This window comes from Podarcis liolepis (assembly GCF_965112155.1).
Source record: "Podarcis liolepis genome assembly, chromosome: 8".
NCBI classification, from domain to species: Eukaryota; Metazoa; Chordata; class Lepidosauria; order Squamata; family Lacertidae; genus Podarcis; species Podarcis liolepis.
Genome location: NC_139560.1, coordinates 49716590 through 49733929, shown reverse-complemented (window position 1 = coordinate 49733929; position 17340 = coordinate 49716590). Strand labels below are relative to the sequence as shown.

The 17340-nt window shown below is 40.3% G+C and overlaps 1 protein-coding gene across 2 annotated transcripts in view; it reads right to left on the bottom strand.

Annotated features, from left to right (window-relative positions):
* The window catches only part of GNAL (G protein subunit alpha L), a 176258-nt gene that overhangs the window by 146793 nt on the left and 12125 nt on the right, over positions 1 to 17340 (bottom strand). For both annotated transcript variants that reach the window (XM_083518706.1, XM_083518709.1), the window contains exon 3: positions 5690 to 5738. In XM_083518706.1, coding sequence (XP_083374832.1) covers positions 5690 to 5738 — 49 coding nt within the window. The remainder of the gene's footprint in view (positions 1 to 5689; positions 5739 to 17340) is intronic.

Genomic DNA, 17340 nt, shown 5'->3' with positions numbered 1-17340 from the left:
TCCAACGAGTCATATGCATGAATTCCTTCTCGTGTATGGCATGTCATTTTCTCTTTGTCTCAGTTTTCCATGTGCAGTGACACACATTTTGTAATGCATGCAAAATTGTCAAGACTCTGCATGGAAAAGGCAAGGGGAAGACCAGGAGATGTCTAGTTCTCAGACTTCCCCAGATCAGGCCATAAGTCTTCTGAATGAGATGGCCTATTTGATAAATGGTTTGATAAATAAATATCTTTTAAAATTAACTCTGGGTCTTTACTTTGTTTAATTCTGTTTCCTTATTCCATTAAAAGATTTGCATTTTCCCATGCTTTCCAAAGAGAGGAACTTCATGCAAAAAGATTGAGTCTTACACAATACACAGACTTAATCACAGTTACTTCCCTGAAGGCAGCATAAAAATATATTAAACAGATAAAATAAACAGTCCCACTGAATTCAATGAAACCCATTTGCAGGAAAGTGTGTTTAGTATTAGAGCCTTACAGGACAGCACTATATATGTCTACTCAGAAGCAAATCTACTGGGGTATCTCAGTTGGTAGAACATGAGACTCTTAATTTCAGGGTCGTGAGTCTGAGCCCCACATTGGGCAAAAGATTCTTACATTGCAGGGGGTTGAACTAGTTGACCCTCATGGTCCCTTCCAACTTTACAATGATTCTAGGTCCTGTTAGGTTTAATGGGATCTGCTCCTAGGTAAGTAGATATAAAACTATAGGTTGCAGTGTGATCCTATACATATCTATTCAAAGGTAAGTCCCACTGAGTTCAATGGGGTGTGTTCCCAGGTACATGTGCCTAGGATTGTAGCCAAAGCAAAGTCAAAGAGACTATATTTCAGGGATTCTTCTAAGATTTAAACCCTTCTTTGAGTGTAGCACAGAAGTAATGGATTCAGAATGGAGTGACTTGACACTAACAATGCTGCTTAAGCTTAGCATATCTGTATAATGATAAAAGGAACAAGTTGGGATTTGTAAAGGCCCAGGCATCTACGTTTATGAAAGAAATTAGTATGGAGAAAATTAACAAACACATGTAATGGAAATGTCTGGTTATACAGATCTTGCAATGAGATCCATATGGTAAATCCTTTATGTTTGCACGCATGGTTTCCTACTTAACTTGCTCCAAGGAGGTGCTATGGTATGTTGAAATTGATTTCATTGCTGGATTTGAGTTTTAGCATGGCATTTCTCATACCTTTATGACATCCCTCTCCTTTTCTAAGTTTACAGTTACATGCTCTAAATCATATCTCACTGGATAATTCCAGCTTGATCCTAAACATATTGTACTGCCTCAGCTCTTATCCAGCTGTGTTGCTTTAGACAGAGATCTATCCTTCCCTTGTTCCACCCCCTATTATGGAAGCCTTGAGCCATGATTGTTTACTGGCCTGTTATCAGTATATGACACATCAAATTGTTGCAGCTCCCTGGTGTCCTGTCATCCCAAGGGAAGAGGTTCTGCATCCCAAAGAGAGACATTGCCTTTTCAAGTTGCAGACATGCTTATACTAACATAAGCCTACATGAGTGGCTATTGAACCATGTATTTTGTAGATAATATCTCTGTATGTTTGACTATGGTGGCTAGTATAACCCACAATATGTCTAACTATGAGACTAGAGCAAACTGAGTCTTATCAGTGGACACTTCTGACTATAAACATGGACAGGGACGGTGAATGGGCAGTTAAACTGGTGTCGTGTATGAAGGACCTAGGGTGGCTCATCTTACAAGGATACGCTTCAGTTCCGCAGCCACGGATATTCATTATCATCTTATCTCAGATCCATAATGCTTGTTTCGACCCAGCTGGCTCTTTAGTAGTTACATAAGTTATCTTCAATGATCAGCACCTGCTTCTGCCTCTCTTCTTAGCCATACATGCATACAGAACAGTATTGTACTGGATCAGACTATATTATTGCTGGTATAAGAGTGCTTACCTATGCCAAAGCATGAGTGTGATGCCATAGATAAGGTAAGATGGCAATGTCTGAACAGCAGCAATTGTACTGATTATGAGCATTTTCTCTTGAAAGTTCAGTGTACAATTTTATTGTTTCTCTTTGCAAATCTAATCCACAATACAGTTTTGAGGCAGTTATAATTGATTTAAATGAAATATCTGTCTTCTGCGATAATCAATGAGACATAAAACACTGCTCAGTTTGAAAAATGATGGGTCTGCATATTGCAGTGTTTACTTTTTTAAATTAATTTCTCCGAATCAACATTGCAATACTACTGTATTCTGCATTATCTATTGTTTCAAGATGAATGTGTGGCATGGAATTTAATACAAGCACTAAATGCCTAAATTTAAATTTAGGCATTACTATTCTGTTTAATGAAAAATGAACAGATGTGTAAACGTTAAATTGAGTTGGTCTTGATTAATGGTGTTAAGAACAATTTTTTAACCAAAAATAATCAAATTCAGTTTTATACACTTTATTGGTTTCATGGCATCAGCATACACCTGTTGGGACAGGGAAGACTGACAATAGTACCACAACCTGACTTGGGAAAAAGATGAAATATTGGATAATGTAAAATCTTGTACATGTACAGATTCAAAAAGGGGAAAAGAGAGGACCCAAATAATTATCGCCCAGTCAGTCTGACATCAATACCAGGGAAGATTCTGGAGCAGATCATCAAGCAAACAGTCTATGAGCACCTAGAAAGGAATGCTGTGATCACCAATAGTCAGCATGGATTTCTGAAAAATAAGTCATGTCAGACTAACCTGATCTCGTTTTTTGACAGAATTACAAGCCTGGTAGATGAAGGGAACACAGTGGATGTAGCCTACCTTGATTTCAGCAAGGCATTCGACAAGGTGCACCATGATATTCTTGTAAAGAAGCTGGTAAAATGCGGTCTTGACTATGCTACCACTCAGTGGATTTGTAACTGGCTGACTGACCGAACCCAAAGGGTGCTCATCAATAGTTTCTCTTCATCCTGGAGAAGAGTGACTAGTGGGATGCCACCGGGTTCTGTCTTGGGCCCGGTCTTATTCAACATCTTTATCAACGACTTGGATGATGGACTCAAGGGCATCCTGATCAAATTTGCAGATGACACCAAACTGGGAGGGGTGGCTAACACCCCAGAGGACAGGATCACACTTCAAAACGACCTTGACAGATTAGAGAACTGGGCCAAAACAAACAAGATGAACTTTAACAGGGAGAAATGTAAAGTATTGCACTTGGGCAAAAAAAATGAGAGGCACAAATACAAGATGGGTGACGCCTGGCTTGAGAGCAGTACATGAGAAAAGGATCTAGGAGTCTTGGTTTACCACAAACTTGACATGAGCCAACAGTGTGACGCGGCAGCTAAAAAAGCCAATGCAATTCTGGGCTGCATCAATAGGAGTATAGCATCTAGATCAAGGGAAGTAATAGTGCCACTGTATTCTGCTCTGGTCAGACCTCACCTGGAGTACTGTGTCCAGTTCTGGGCACCACAGTTCAAGAAGGACACTGACAAACTGGAACGTGTCCAGAGGAGGGCAACCAAAATGGTCAAAGGTCTGGAAACGATGCCTTATGAGGAACGGCTAAGGGAGCTGGGCATGTTTAGCCTGGAGAAGAGGAGGTTAAGGGGTGATATGATAGCCATGTTCAAATATATAAAAGGATGTCATATAGAGGAGGGAGAAAGGTTGTTTTCTGCTGCTCCAGAGAAGCGAACACGCAGCAATGGATCCAAACTACAAGAAAGAAGATTCCACCTAAACATTAGGAAGAACTTCCTGACAGTAAGAGCTGTTTGACAGTGGAATTTGCTGCCAAGGAGTGTGGTGGAGTCTCCTTCTTTGGAGGTCTTTAAGCAGAGGCTTGGCAACCATATGTCAGGAGTGCTCTGATGGTGTTTCCTGCTTGGCAGGGGGTTGGACTCGATGGCCTTTGTGGTCTATTCCAACTCTATGATTCTATGATTCTACAGCACTGAGCATGAAGAGATGAGCAATGGGGGGTGTATTTGGAACCTTTCTGAAATGACATGATGAGCATTCAGTAAACTATAAAACAGATTCAATGTCAGAATAATTTCGAGAAAGGAAAGCAATGTAAAAGAAACCTAAGGGGCTGGACACATTCTGCAGCTTACAAGCATGATGAGGACTGAGTTTACTGTAAAATGCTGATTCTATGTTTTCAAAACGGTGCATCCAAGATTGATTTTTTAATGTGTAGAGCAATCCTATAAAAAAACTGGTTTCCCGAAATATGAGGAACATTGCATTTTGCAAGAGAAGTGATTTTATCTACTGAATATGGCATGCATACACAAATATTTTCTACAAAATATCACAGTAATAGGCAAGATTATGTCACTGTTGATTTTCCTACACTTTTCTTAAAAGGGTATATACAGTGGTACCTTGGGTTACGAACAGCCTAGTTAATGAACTTTTTGGATTAGGAACACTTCAAACCCGGAAATGAGTGTTCCTGGTTGGGTATTTTTTATTTTTTTTTGGTATACGAACGTACTCCATTTGGGGGTGCACTTCTGTTTTGAGTGCCACACTTCCATTGTCCGGCAGCAGAGAAGGGGGTCACCACAGCATTTCCCGCAGCCGTGAGGAAGGGAAGCTGCGTGTCCACCAGCCATATGGTAGGTGGGCTCACAACTCTCCTCCATGCAGCTGAGGGAGGAGAGCAATCCCCGCAGAGGCTTGGGAGGGAAGCTGCACGCCCACCAGCCATCTGGTTGGTGGGCGTTCAACCCACCCCCCATGCCGCTGCGGGAGGTGCGCGCTCTAGGAAGCATTTCCCGCAATGGGGGGGGGGATCTGTGTGGATCCCAGTTCAGCTACTAATTGATTGATTGATTGTGTGACTGCGGAAATGGATAAAAGCCCCCCCATCCAAACAATGACTATCATTAGTACAGGGAAGAATTTTTAAATTTTTTTTTATCATCTACAATACAGTTTTATTTATTTTATAGTGCAGTACATTGATTATTGCTTTCATTTTATGGATCAATGGTCTTGTTAGATAGTAAAATTCATGTTAAATTGCTGATTTAGGGGCTGTTTTTAAAAGTCTGGAACGGATTAATCCATTTTGCATTACTTTCTATGGGAAAGCACACCTTGGTTTAAGAACGCTTTGGTTTAAGTATGGACTTCCGGAACGGATTAAGTTCATAAACCAAGGCACCACTGTATATGCAATATATTTAAAAACAATGTCTGATAGACAAAACTGAAAGCCAAGACAAATTAAAAATGCTACATGAGATTATGTTAGGAGATCATAGACATTTTTTGTTGTACCATGATGTGGTGATGTAGCTACATTTTTTTTTCCTTCTCAGGGAGGGTCTACAAACTTACTGTAGCAATGGCCGCAATACCGGCAGTAAGTGGAGAGTAGCCTATCTCTAGTATACAAGACCATACTAGCAGTAAATGGAGAGCAACCTACACATGATACGTGAGGACTATAGCAAATAGCATGGTTAATACTGCAACCAAAAAACCCAGTAAGTATGCCATCTTTGAAGGAGGATAAAAAATGCTTGATGAAGGGAGAATCCATTTTGACCTGATAGTTCTCTAGTGAAAAACAAGATGGGTAAAACTCATTGTTAAACTTTTTAAATGTGAGCTGAAAAGTTACATAAATTAGATACTGTACTTACCAAGCTGAACTCTTCCCTCAGTTGAATGTAAAGGTAATTTATGATACCCCTGTAAATGGAAAATAAGCAAAACCTATGAATGCTCTCCTCCTTTCCTTCCCACCACCATTCTGGTTTTATTTTAGTTCGCTTCTTTGTTGCTATTGTTGTTTTCATATAAACAACCCCTGCAATGCAATTAAATATAATTTTTTTAAAGTGAGCTGATAAGTTTTAAAAATAAATGCAGTCGTGTTGTTTTGCCTGCCCTGCGCAATAGCTTACCCGAGACAGGGATTTTTTTCTGTGGGTCATAGGAGCAAATTCCTAGGGGCCGAGGGGGCTTTGCCCTCCCATGAAATATTTGAGGGGACCTTGCCCTCCCAAAGTTGATGGGCATTGCCATTCAAATGGTGTGCATGCATTATGTCATACCCCCCTATTTTTGTCAAGTTGGCATCCCTGTTGCGAGTGCTATTTTTCTAGAAAAAGAGGTGCCAGAACTCGCCATGAATGCCTCCATTGTTCTCTCATAATGGCAATGGAGCCTACCTGAGAGGTGCCACCTGAGAGGTGTTCACAAAGTTCCCCAAGACTTTTGCACAAGCCCTTATAATGTCTGGTTTATACTTTAAGAAGAAGGAAGGATTAGGAACACAAGGCCTTGCCTCAGATGCCAACAACTGCCAAACTTTCCAGCATATATTAAGCTGTGAAGGCACAATATACTTTGTTAATCTAGTGTGTTTGGGAGAAAAAACATTCAAAAGACAATTTCCGTTTAATTCCAAGGGCACACAGCCAACGTAAGAAGATTTATATGCTCTCCTTGTAGTGCTCTGTCAAGCTTCATGTAGCCAACTGCTTTCTTCTGTGGTCTTTGTATAGGCGGAGAAAAAAAGTGTAACAAGCATGTTCAACGCAAGGGAATGGGAGTGACGACTGTTTTCTAGTGATACTTGTTAGAAGTGAAATATTTTTAAAGAATGCCCTAGAGATCAGTTGCAGTGCAAATTTCCTCTAGTCGTGATATCCTGCTGCAATATCCCTTGATTCCGGTAGATGTAAATTTGTTCATCATCACTCTGTAAACACTCAAGGGGGTGTGGGGCTCACACACTTCCAGATGTTGAACAATAAAACCCATGCTTTTCTTTATGTTATTCCTTCTTTGTCTTCAAGCCAATAAGGGTTGCAGGTATTCCATTTAAAGTGCATATATATGGACGCAGGTGGCACTGTGGGTTAAACCATGGTGCCACTTGGGCTTGCCGATCGAAAGGTCAGCGGTTTGAATCTCAGCGACGTGGTGAGCTCCCATTGTTCGGTCCCTGCTCCTGCCAACCTAGCAGTTTGAAAGCACACAGTGCAAGTAGGTAAATAGGTACTGCTCCAGTGGGAAGGTAAACGGCATTTCCATGCGCTGCTCTGGTTTCGCCAGAAGCAGCTTAGTCATGCTGGCCACATGACCTGGAAAAACTGTCTGCGGAAGTGGACAAACGCTGGCTCCCTCGGCCTTTCAAGTGAGATGAGCGCTGCAACCCCAGAGTCATTCGCGACTGGACTTAATTGTCAGGGGTCCCTTTACCTTTACCTTTTTATATGTTTTCTTATTTTCTAAAGGCAAATTTCTGGTCCTTAATGTTGCAAGGATAGGTATGAGTGAGCATAGGCAATGTCAGATTTTAAAAGCCCTAAATGGACTAATGTACCCTTGCTTAAAGGTAAAGGGACCCCTGACCATTAGGTCCCGTCGTGACCGACTCTGGGGTTGTGACGCTCATCTTGCTTTATTGGCCGAGGGAGCTGGTGTACAGCTTCTGGGTCATGTGGCCAGCATGACTAAGCCACATGACTAACAGCAGCGCACAGAAACACTGTTTACCTTCCCACCGGAGTGGTACTTATTTATCTACTTGCACTTTGACGTGCTTTCGAACTGCTAGGTTGGCAGGAGCAGGGACCGAGCAACGGGAGCTCACCCTGTCGTGGGGATTCGAACCGCTGACCTTCTGATCGGCAAGTCCTAGGCTCTGTGGTTTAACCCACAGCACCACCTGCGTCCCTTGTATCATTGCTTACCAGTTCTTAAATGGCTACTACTGATTTCCACGCACACTTCAAAGTGCTGATGCTTACCCATATATTCCTAAATGACTTAGCACCTGAATACTCAAAGGACTATCTTCTATCACCTAAACCTGCCCAAACACTGTGATCACTTCCAGACAACATGAATTGAATACTCATCCTGATTTGTTTGCACAAAGTTTGTGGGGTTGTTATATGACAGTAGTTGTTTATTGAGCATTCATTCTGATTTGCTTGCAGGGAGGCTATACAACACCACATCAAGCAATTGTTATCCCACACTTTCCAGTGCATTTCTCTGTCACTTTCCTTACTGCAAAAAGTCTGATTTGGGGATATGGGTGTGGAGTGGATTTCTTGCACAAGAGCTCCAAATCAACCTAAATTCTCTTGAATACGATTGATTCTCACCGGAAAACAACAGTGGCCTGGAAGCACCCTGTGTCTGTCATTTAAAGCTTTCCTCTGGATGCCCCATATAGTTGAAGTGGGGATGACAGCCAGAGAAAGGGGCTTCTCAGACATAGCTCTTTATTTGTGGAATGCTGGGCCCAAGAAGGCTTGCCTGATGCCAAGTGTGATGTCATTCTGGTGCCAGGCAAAGACATGAGTATTTGCCCAGGCATTCCAGCAGCTAACGTGAGCTGGTATATAATTGCTTAATCTATTCTGCTGACATTTTCCTGCAGAATTATGAGCTACTGCTTTCCTTTGTGTTTCATTTTAACTGTGATTTTATTTTGATGCTGATATTTTTGCTCTATGATGCTCTATATGCTGCCCTGATACTGAAGGGCAGCTTCCCACCCTGTTACTCTTTTAAACAAACATAATAAAATAATGTTTACACCATCTTTCCCCAGTATTCCCCTGCACTCATAAGAACATGGGGAAGCCAGCTGTTTAGCACCAAGGGACTGAACTGGAAAATTGGAAAGGAACTTCAGACGCCAAAGCCAACACAGGTCCTGCAGTTCCCCCCAGATTGTTTGCGAAAAGGCAAGGGACAGTTGTTTGGCCTGCAGAGGTTATGTACATGGGCGTAGCCAGGGAGGGGCAGCTGCCTCCCCCCCCCGATCAAGTAAAACAATAGAAACTAACTGACCAATCATGTCGGTTCTGCCCCCCTAACAAAAATCCTGGCTACACCCATGGTTATGTATTGAATGCATATCCACTGCGTTTCAGGCTGCTGACCCAGAGTCCGGGCTTTCCTGTAGTTTAACAGTTCCATTTAAAACCACATTTTAAGAAACAAAATTTCCTCCTTTGTTTACTGGGTAAGAATACAGGTTTAAAAGCTTAGGAAAATGGTTATTTTTTTATAAAGAAAATTGTAGTACCCTTCAGCAGCCATGGGATAACTTACAGCTCTATAGAGCACTGTGCCAGAGTCTCATAGTTATGCATAGGGATAAAGGTTTGTTTTTCCTGTGAGCCTATATGGGATTGTTGGCCCAAGCCCGAACATCTGGCAGAAGCAGCAAATGCTATAGTTCTGGATGAAAATCAAGGCCTAAGCAAGAACCCACAGAGCATACTGTAGATTCCTGGTTACTGTTGCTGGCAGCCGCTGGGTCTCATTTTATTTCACTAAAACCTAAAACTATTCCAGCAATAATCCAATACCTCCTCTCTCTGCCACATATATTCACCCTGGGATTTAACACAAACTTTTTGCCCACACAGAACTGCATTTGCCTTGTCGTTTTGCATGGAGCGTCAATTTTTCTTAATCCTGAGCCTGTGTAGATCATAGCTCAGGTGACATACCTAATATTAAGTTTTTGTATTAGACCAGTGAGTTTTGATTAAACTTGATTAAATGTTTGGCAGAGCACAGGGATATTGGAGGGACAATTCAGGGATTTTTGACAGTGCCAAATGTATTTCTTTAGTTTTCTTAACTCTTCACTCTAAGGTTCTTCTAAAAATTAAAATAGCTTTAGGTACAGCTAGCAATAGCAAACTGAATAAAAGGTTTTCTATAATTCTACACTAACAGTCCAGCCTTTTATGCATCTGCTCAGAGGTAAACCCATGAAGTTCATTGAGACTTATTCCAGGTAAGTGTATATAGGATTGCAGCCTTAAACTGAATATTTTATAGGGAAATAAGTGTATATTAGGACTGCAGCCTTAAAATGAGTATTTTATAGGGAAATGTAAGATGACTGGATAAAAAAGCAAATGTATAAAAAAATTTTAAAAACTTTTCACCAAAGAATGTTTGTAAAGTCAGTAATCCAATCGTCACCATGGTGAACATTTCATCAGGGGTGAAGGAGGGCGTCGTGACACCCTGTGTGGGCGTCGTTACGTAGAACGCATGTGCGGCATCACTATGTAGGACACATGTGCTGTACGTAGCGATGCTGCACACGAGCTGTATAGCGGTTTTCCGCCGGCACCGCTCCAGAGCCGTACGGAGGGTGCCGGGATCCCTCCATCGCTGCTACAGCCACGAGCAGAGGATCCCAGCACCGTCCATATGCCTCTGGAGTGGTGCCAGCGGAAAACCGCTATACAGCGTATGTGTGGCGTCGCTACGTACAGCCCATGCATGCGATGCCACACATGCGCTGTGCTTAACGGTTTGCCACCAGCACTGGGATCTTCTGCTCATGGCTGCAGCCGCGAACGGAGGATCCTCCACATGTGGCTGCGGTGGCTCGTGCTGCCGCGAGCCCCCGCAGGGTGACTTCTTGTCACTCCCACAGACATGGAACCCATGGCGCACCTCCCCCCGTCCCCCGTAGCAACGCCACTGCATTTCATGAACATCAGTGCACTTAGTTAATCGTAACAAAATCACATGAAGCACTGTAGTGCTTGACTAGTCCTGTATGGAATACTTCATCTTTTATTTATTTCCATTTCAATACCAAACAGTCCCTGCGACTTAGGACAAGCCATAGAAAAGAAGTAAATCATCATCATAATCAGCATCACCAGCAGAACAAAATGCCAACTTAAAAATATAGCATATGAAAACTGGCTAAAATCACCACACACTTCCTTGTTCCCAGCCATTAGGGATGGTATAGTGGCAGGCACTATACTGAGACTGACACTAGCATCTTAAAAAACAAACCAACCACTACACACACCCTAAATACCAGTGTTACTACAAACTGCCTTACTGCTTACTGTTTTGCCTTGGCAAGTATTAATGTCATTTTTTGTTTATTAGAAGAATTAATAGAATTTGGGGGATGCCAGCCCATGCCAGCTTCCTGTAAGATGAAGGGTTGGCAACCTGTGGCCCTCCAGATGCTGCTGGACTTCATCTCCCATCAGCCCCAGTGAGCATGGCATGGAGTCAGGGATGATGGTAGTTATAGTCCAACAATATCTGGCAGGCGAGAGGTTCCCCATGTCTCTCTTAGAGTAAAGGAGTGCCTTTTCAGTTTCTTATCTGCAAGTAACTGCCAGCACTAAATAAAAGGAGCATTATAAAATGGATCAAATATTTATATTTATTTTGTTAAAAAATATTAACAATAGTTTAGACAAGACTCTCTCTGCATGTGCTCACGGGAACTTTCTAAGGCTGAACTAAGACCATCTATTGAAATTTAATGGGTACAGTGACTGAAATATCTTTAATTTTATTTCTGAAATAAGCAGGAGCCAGAGCTGCCATGGAAGTCAAGTTGAAAGTGAAGTCGGGTGCCATTATGCCTTTTAGCAGATGTTGGCTTCCTGTCCATCAGCCTGGCTTGCCTTATTCTCTCCTAGCTTTCATCTATCACTGATAGTCATTCCTGACATTCCCCTTCCATTACTTCAAAGATCAATAGGCACATGGTCTGTTTACTGCTACCAAATCTATACAGTATTCCAAACTATTCCACCATAGAATTGGATAATGTTTTGCAATTATTGGGTTGCAAGAACCCCTCCACACAACTATCAAATTATTTTTATTTTATTTTTAAGCATCTTTCTTGTACTGAGAAACTAATCACAGAATTTTCTAATCAAGATTCAAACTCTGATATAGCTGAAAGTGTCATATTACATATATAGCCTTGCAAACTCTTCTTGTCCTATCTCATGAAGAACATTAGAGTCAAATTTGGATGAGTGCTAAGGAGGAGAATTGACTGAGAAAGCAGAGTTTCAAACTATTGAAAAGATAATCCCATTTGCAAAAAAAATTGCATTTCAAATAATTACTGGAACGCATGGTCACCACTGCTTGATTTGTGGATAGTCTGTCACAAAAGGTAGTACTATAAGGTACAATGCATTGGTCAGAATTTTGTGCTAATAATATTTTTTTATTTTAAAATATAATATGAAAATTCTTAGCAGATATGGCTTGATCTATAGCAGGACCTCCCAATATCTTCATATGTTGTTCAGGTTGGATACGGCCTGCAAGCTGTCAGTTGCCACCACACATGTATAGCATCCTCACTGCCAATTGTTTTTCAGCCAGAACTCACCAGAACTCAGTGCTGGCACCTCTCAGGTGGGTGCCATTGCCATTCTAAAAGAATGAGGAAGGTGTTAATAGTGAGTTCCAGCACCTCTTTTTCTAGAAAAGTAGCACTGGGTAGAAGGGAATGATCTAGTCACAATTATGCACTGTTGTCATACTATTTTCAGTGCAAAAGGTAAGGACGTCCACTATTCTATCAATGGTTTTGGAAGTTTAGTTTTGGATGAATTGTACCCTATGTGTGTTTATATTCACACTCTCTTATCCTTCAACAAAAAATAAATAGTCCACTCTGCCTGGTATGAAACTGCTCTCTTAGCAAAGGCAAAAGAGTATCAGAGCACATGACTGAGAAACAGGTACCCTTTAGCTGATCTAGCAAATATTTCAGTCAGCGCTTGCATTAAAACAATTCCCTCTTGGAGTACTGGGTTACCATCTCACTGCTGGATATCCACAGATAAAGTCAGTACTGGCATCAGTCCTGACAAAAAGTGCTAAGAATGATAAGTCTTTCAATTAAAAACCCATAAGGGGTCAAGATTTTACAGAGGAACAATAAAATGCAAAAATAGAGAAGAATTTAGAAAACCATTAGAAGAGGTTGAGGGAAAGTCTTAGGTTGTGAAAGCCAAAGATTTGTTATGATGTTATGAAGTTGTTATGTTGGAAAATTTGTGCAAAAAACCAATATTTTATTTTTTAAAAAAAGTTCCAAGTCACATTGCACATTGCTGTAAATAAAGATTATTGTTTCGATCCTTAAAAAAAAAGATTTTACAGAGGAAGAGGAAGATAAACATTTGTTTCACAATGTTTGGGAAGTGAAAAAGTTGTTTGTATTTTTTTTTTAAAAAAAAACAATTTGTGAATCTTCAGTTTTTCACAAATGTGTGAAACCAATTGCTTATGGTCCACTTTTCAGTGACTACATGCTTCTGTATTCTTGCATATTATTTCAAATTCAGCCAGATACTTTTCAAGTGGTGGTTATATAGTGAAAATTACACAGAGCATTTAACTGGCAGGTCTCCATTCTCTTCCTGATGTCATCACCCATGGACCTTAGTGGGTTTCTACAGTTTGGCCAAAGATTAGACGTTAAATATTTAATGTAGAAAGAAAAGCAATTCAGAAATACTTGGAAACAGTCTTGTACCTTATGGCAATTATGATCTCCCTGAGCTCCCCTTAAACAAAGAGCTTTGTTCTTCTAAAGCAATTACCAGAAGTTAAAAAAAAGTTACAATGCCAGTAAGACATTCAAATGGCACATCTGCAAAATGGGTTTCTTTCAGGTTCAATCAGCATGCAGATGGCTTGCTACTCTACATGGGTTTCACACTATAAAAAGGATATACTGGAGTATGGCTTCTTAAAAGATATGAAGCCTATGGCGATCTGAAAGTTAGTTCAAAATCACATTTGCCAAACAGCAGGAAAACAAGTAAAAATCAAAAGTGTGTGATCTCATGCTTAATCCATGGGTATAATCATAGGCTTGTCACTAAAATACAGAGCTACCCTATCTAAAATGTACAGGCTAGCTGTGTCCCATAGGCTCCAGTGTGTACACTGGCCAAGTCCCTGCTGCAGCTGATGCATGATTGGTGTCAGTCTGAAAGGGGCATGTACATATATGGATCCTGTGCATTGGTAACCCTCTACAGGGACAGAAATCATGAAGGGAGCACATACAATCGTACATATATAGGTCCCCTTCTAGCTGATGCCGACACAGCCAGAGTTGAGTGTGTGTGTATGCAATGGCATTTTGGGTATGGGGATAGGCAGTGTCCTCACAGGTGCCAAACTCAGGGGAGTACAATCAGTGTGGCAAGTATGGGTGGTGAACTACCAGAAAAAGATTTGCTTCCATTATGGGCTGAGTGTGTTTAGCTGCTCAGCTCCAATCCTTTGCTTCAGAACAGTTGTTGCTTAGCTGGCTGTGGCCAAAGGGAGACAGAGGAGGACAGGAAATTCTGCCTGAATTATCCTGACACCATATGACACAATGTCATTTCCCCCCCTACTGCTATGCTTAAATGCAACTGTGTTGTGCAAATCTTTTCTAAACCACTTTGAGAGCCTCTTCAGGCTATAAAGTGGGGCATAAATATTTTAAATAAATAAATGTGGGACAGCAGAATAGTTATCCAGACATGATCCCATTCAATCTCACCTTTCAATTTATCTGCATTCTGGGGGAATGTGTTTCGCGCTCATTGGTACTGAATACTTGAGTAGGGTTTCCATAAGGAAACCCATATCCTCTAATGTGTAGAGTTAGACACAAGTATGTACTGTTTCTCCAGTATTTATAAATGCTTCATCAAGTTGGGATTTAGTAGCTGAAGTATTTTCTTCTTATTTACCCTTTTCTATTACGTTACAAAATTTGTTCATAGTGCTATCTTCCCATTCTTGCCAACACTGAATATAATTATGTCCAAGTATCTGCATGCAATATTAGTTTAAAACCCATAACTCCAGCAGTAACTTCTTCTTCTTCAGTATTAAAGTTTGTGCACTTGTTATGTAGGGACAGCATTAGATCATCCTAATAGAATAAAGGGTAGGCATTATAAACTGAGTTGAGAAGTGTTCAGCAGGTACAACTTCCTTTACCTCTGCAACACTATGTAAGGAAGAGCAACATCAACCAATATATTTTCTTCTGAAAAATAGTGGGACACAGAATCATTCTTCTTTATAGAATCTAGCAATCTTACTACTTAAGCATTCTTGATATTTCAAATCTTTTGCACTGGGGCATTAGGGCTGCAGTCCTCTACACAGTTACCTGAGAGTAAGGCTCATAAAACTCTATGGGGCTTAGAGTAATTCTGAGTAATGAGGGATCATTCTGACCATTTTGGTTTCTCTCTGTTTCTCATTTTTCTAATCTTAATTTCAGTTTTTCACATTTCCACATCAGTTTGCTTTGTTAAAAAAAGTCCTAAGGAAAATTCTTCAGCATATTAGTGCAAATTTCTCCTAATAGACACATATTTATAGGCAATTTTACTTAATATACACATTTTTGCAAGCAATTTTCCCTAATACGATGCATTTTTTGTTATTTTCACCAATATATGTGTTTTTAGGTACACTTTAACCCCAGTTTGTGAATTTTTTACAAATGATTTGGCTGGGGAACTGCATTACACAATCTGGAGAATTGTGAATTTCAAAGAATGGCTGTTTGGGTTTCAGAAAGCATGAAATAAATTGAATTTCTCTCCCATTTTTACTTTTGTGTATACTTGTAAAGAGGTTTGTGCTGTGAAATAGTGACTGCCTTAACTCTTGCTGCTACATTCTCCTAAAATAGGAACTCTAATTGTGTGAGAATCCTAAGAGTTTTTGAGAGATCCATGATCCAACATTGAATTTTACATTGGAGACCATCTTGGCTATGAGTCCTGGAAGACCCGCTCCCTGCCTTGCTGGCCTTTTACCACCTGGCCTGGGAGGGCAGGGCCCTGGCTGACTCCAGCTACAAAAGCTGAGGCTGCTTAACAGACCCTTGGGCTGGGGTACAGTTTAGGATTATATTTGTTGCTGCCACCAATATTAATATATTATCTTTAGATGTTATTATGATTTATGTGGAAATTGTTCAGTTTGGTTGTGTTCTTTTTGATATGTTTTATTTACTGGTTATGATGACTTTTGTTATATTTGTAATTTTGCAAATCTTTTCATGTTGTAAGTCACCTTGAGCATGGTTTTAACCATGGAATGGTGGCATACAAAAAAGATGACAATGGTGATTTTATATTTTTGATTATTTTTCATACAGAAACTCCACCACTGAAATAAGTTGGAACAATGTATATTTACCATTTACTAGGCATCTTCATAATCATCTATATACACTTTGTTTAATAGAGTTGTTCAGATCTAACCTCTTTGGTTTTAAGTATCCAAACATTCTGGACACTATCAGCAATACAATAAAATATAATGCATGAACAAGTAATACTTGTGACATTTGTTATTAAATTCAACAACTGCAGAATCTCTGACATTCTCATCACAAGTGAGAAAAATAATCCCATGTTAAAATGCCTTCCCTTTTTTCCTGGATAACATTTGTCTGTATATAAAGCTGGGCGTTAGCTGAGGAGATATTGGACAGTGGAATAAGTGATTCTATAGTTGGCATTAAAATGTTTTGGCTTTGGAGCATGCAATCCTGATTTAAAACCCTTCATTTCTTTTCTTTCCCCATAAAATTCTCAATGAGTAAGACTGAATAACTTTGATGGCTGCTGAAGACGGTTGTGTCTTCCTTTTTACTAAAAATTTGCTAGCCAGTTCTTAAGATACAGAAACAATATGTCTGGCCCTCTCCCATAGTAAGCTTTCACAATTATCCAGTACCATTTGAATCTGGGAAAGCATGCAGGAGAGACCAACAACTAGGGATGTTGAGAAATTTAATCAGAAATGGAAACAGGAGTGGAAATTCCTGCAATTTTCATGGTTATCTGAGGTCAGGTCAGGAATGGAAACACGTAAGAGAACATGGGCAATATTCACAATCATTGTTAGTCCACAAATGTTATGTAAATAGTTCCGGTACATTATTTTCGCTGTTTTGCTTCCATTGAAATTAATTACACACGTTTGGACTTAGCAGATAGTGAAATAACATAGGTTTTAGCAGAAGCTGAAGTGTAGCAGGATGGAAACAGCATTGATTGCAATAATCCAACACCTAGATTATAGCTTCTGACTTAACACGTGAGTCTGCTGTGTTCAATGGAGTTTACATTGGATTGCGCATTGGATTGCAATCTAAATCACTGAGCTTCTGTTCTTTCTTTCAATGTGACAGAATACTGTGAAGATTAAAGGAAAGTTCATGACTTCCTAACTCTTTTTGTGAGAAGAATCACAGAAGTATACAGAAGAAATGAGAACTGGAAGGCATCCAGTGTCTTCCCCTTGAATATGATGCCCATTACCTAACATCCCAGACAGAGCCTTAAATATAGCCCGGCTCCTACTCTTCAAAAGGAAGAGATTCTACAGACTTCCTAAGTAGCCTCTTTAATTGCTGTACCAATTGAACTGCTGAGAAACAATGAGTTCTTCCAGATGTGGACTCAATGTTGCAAGC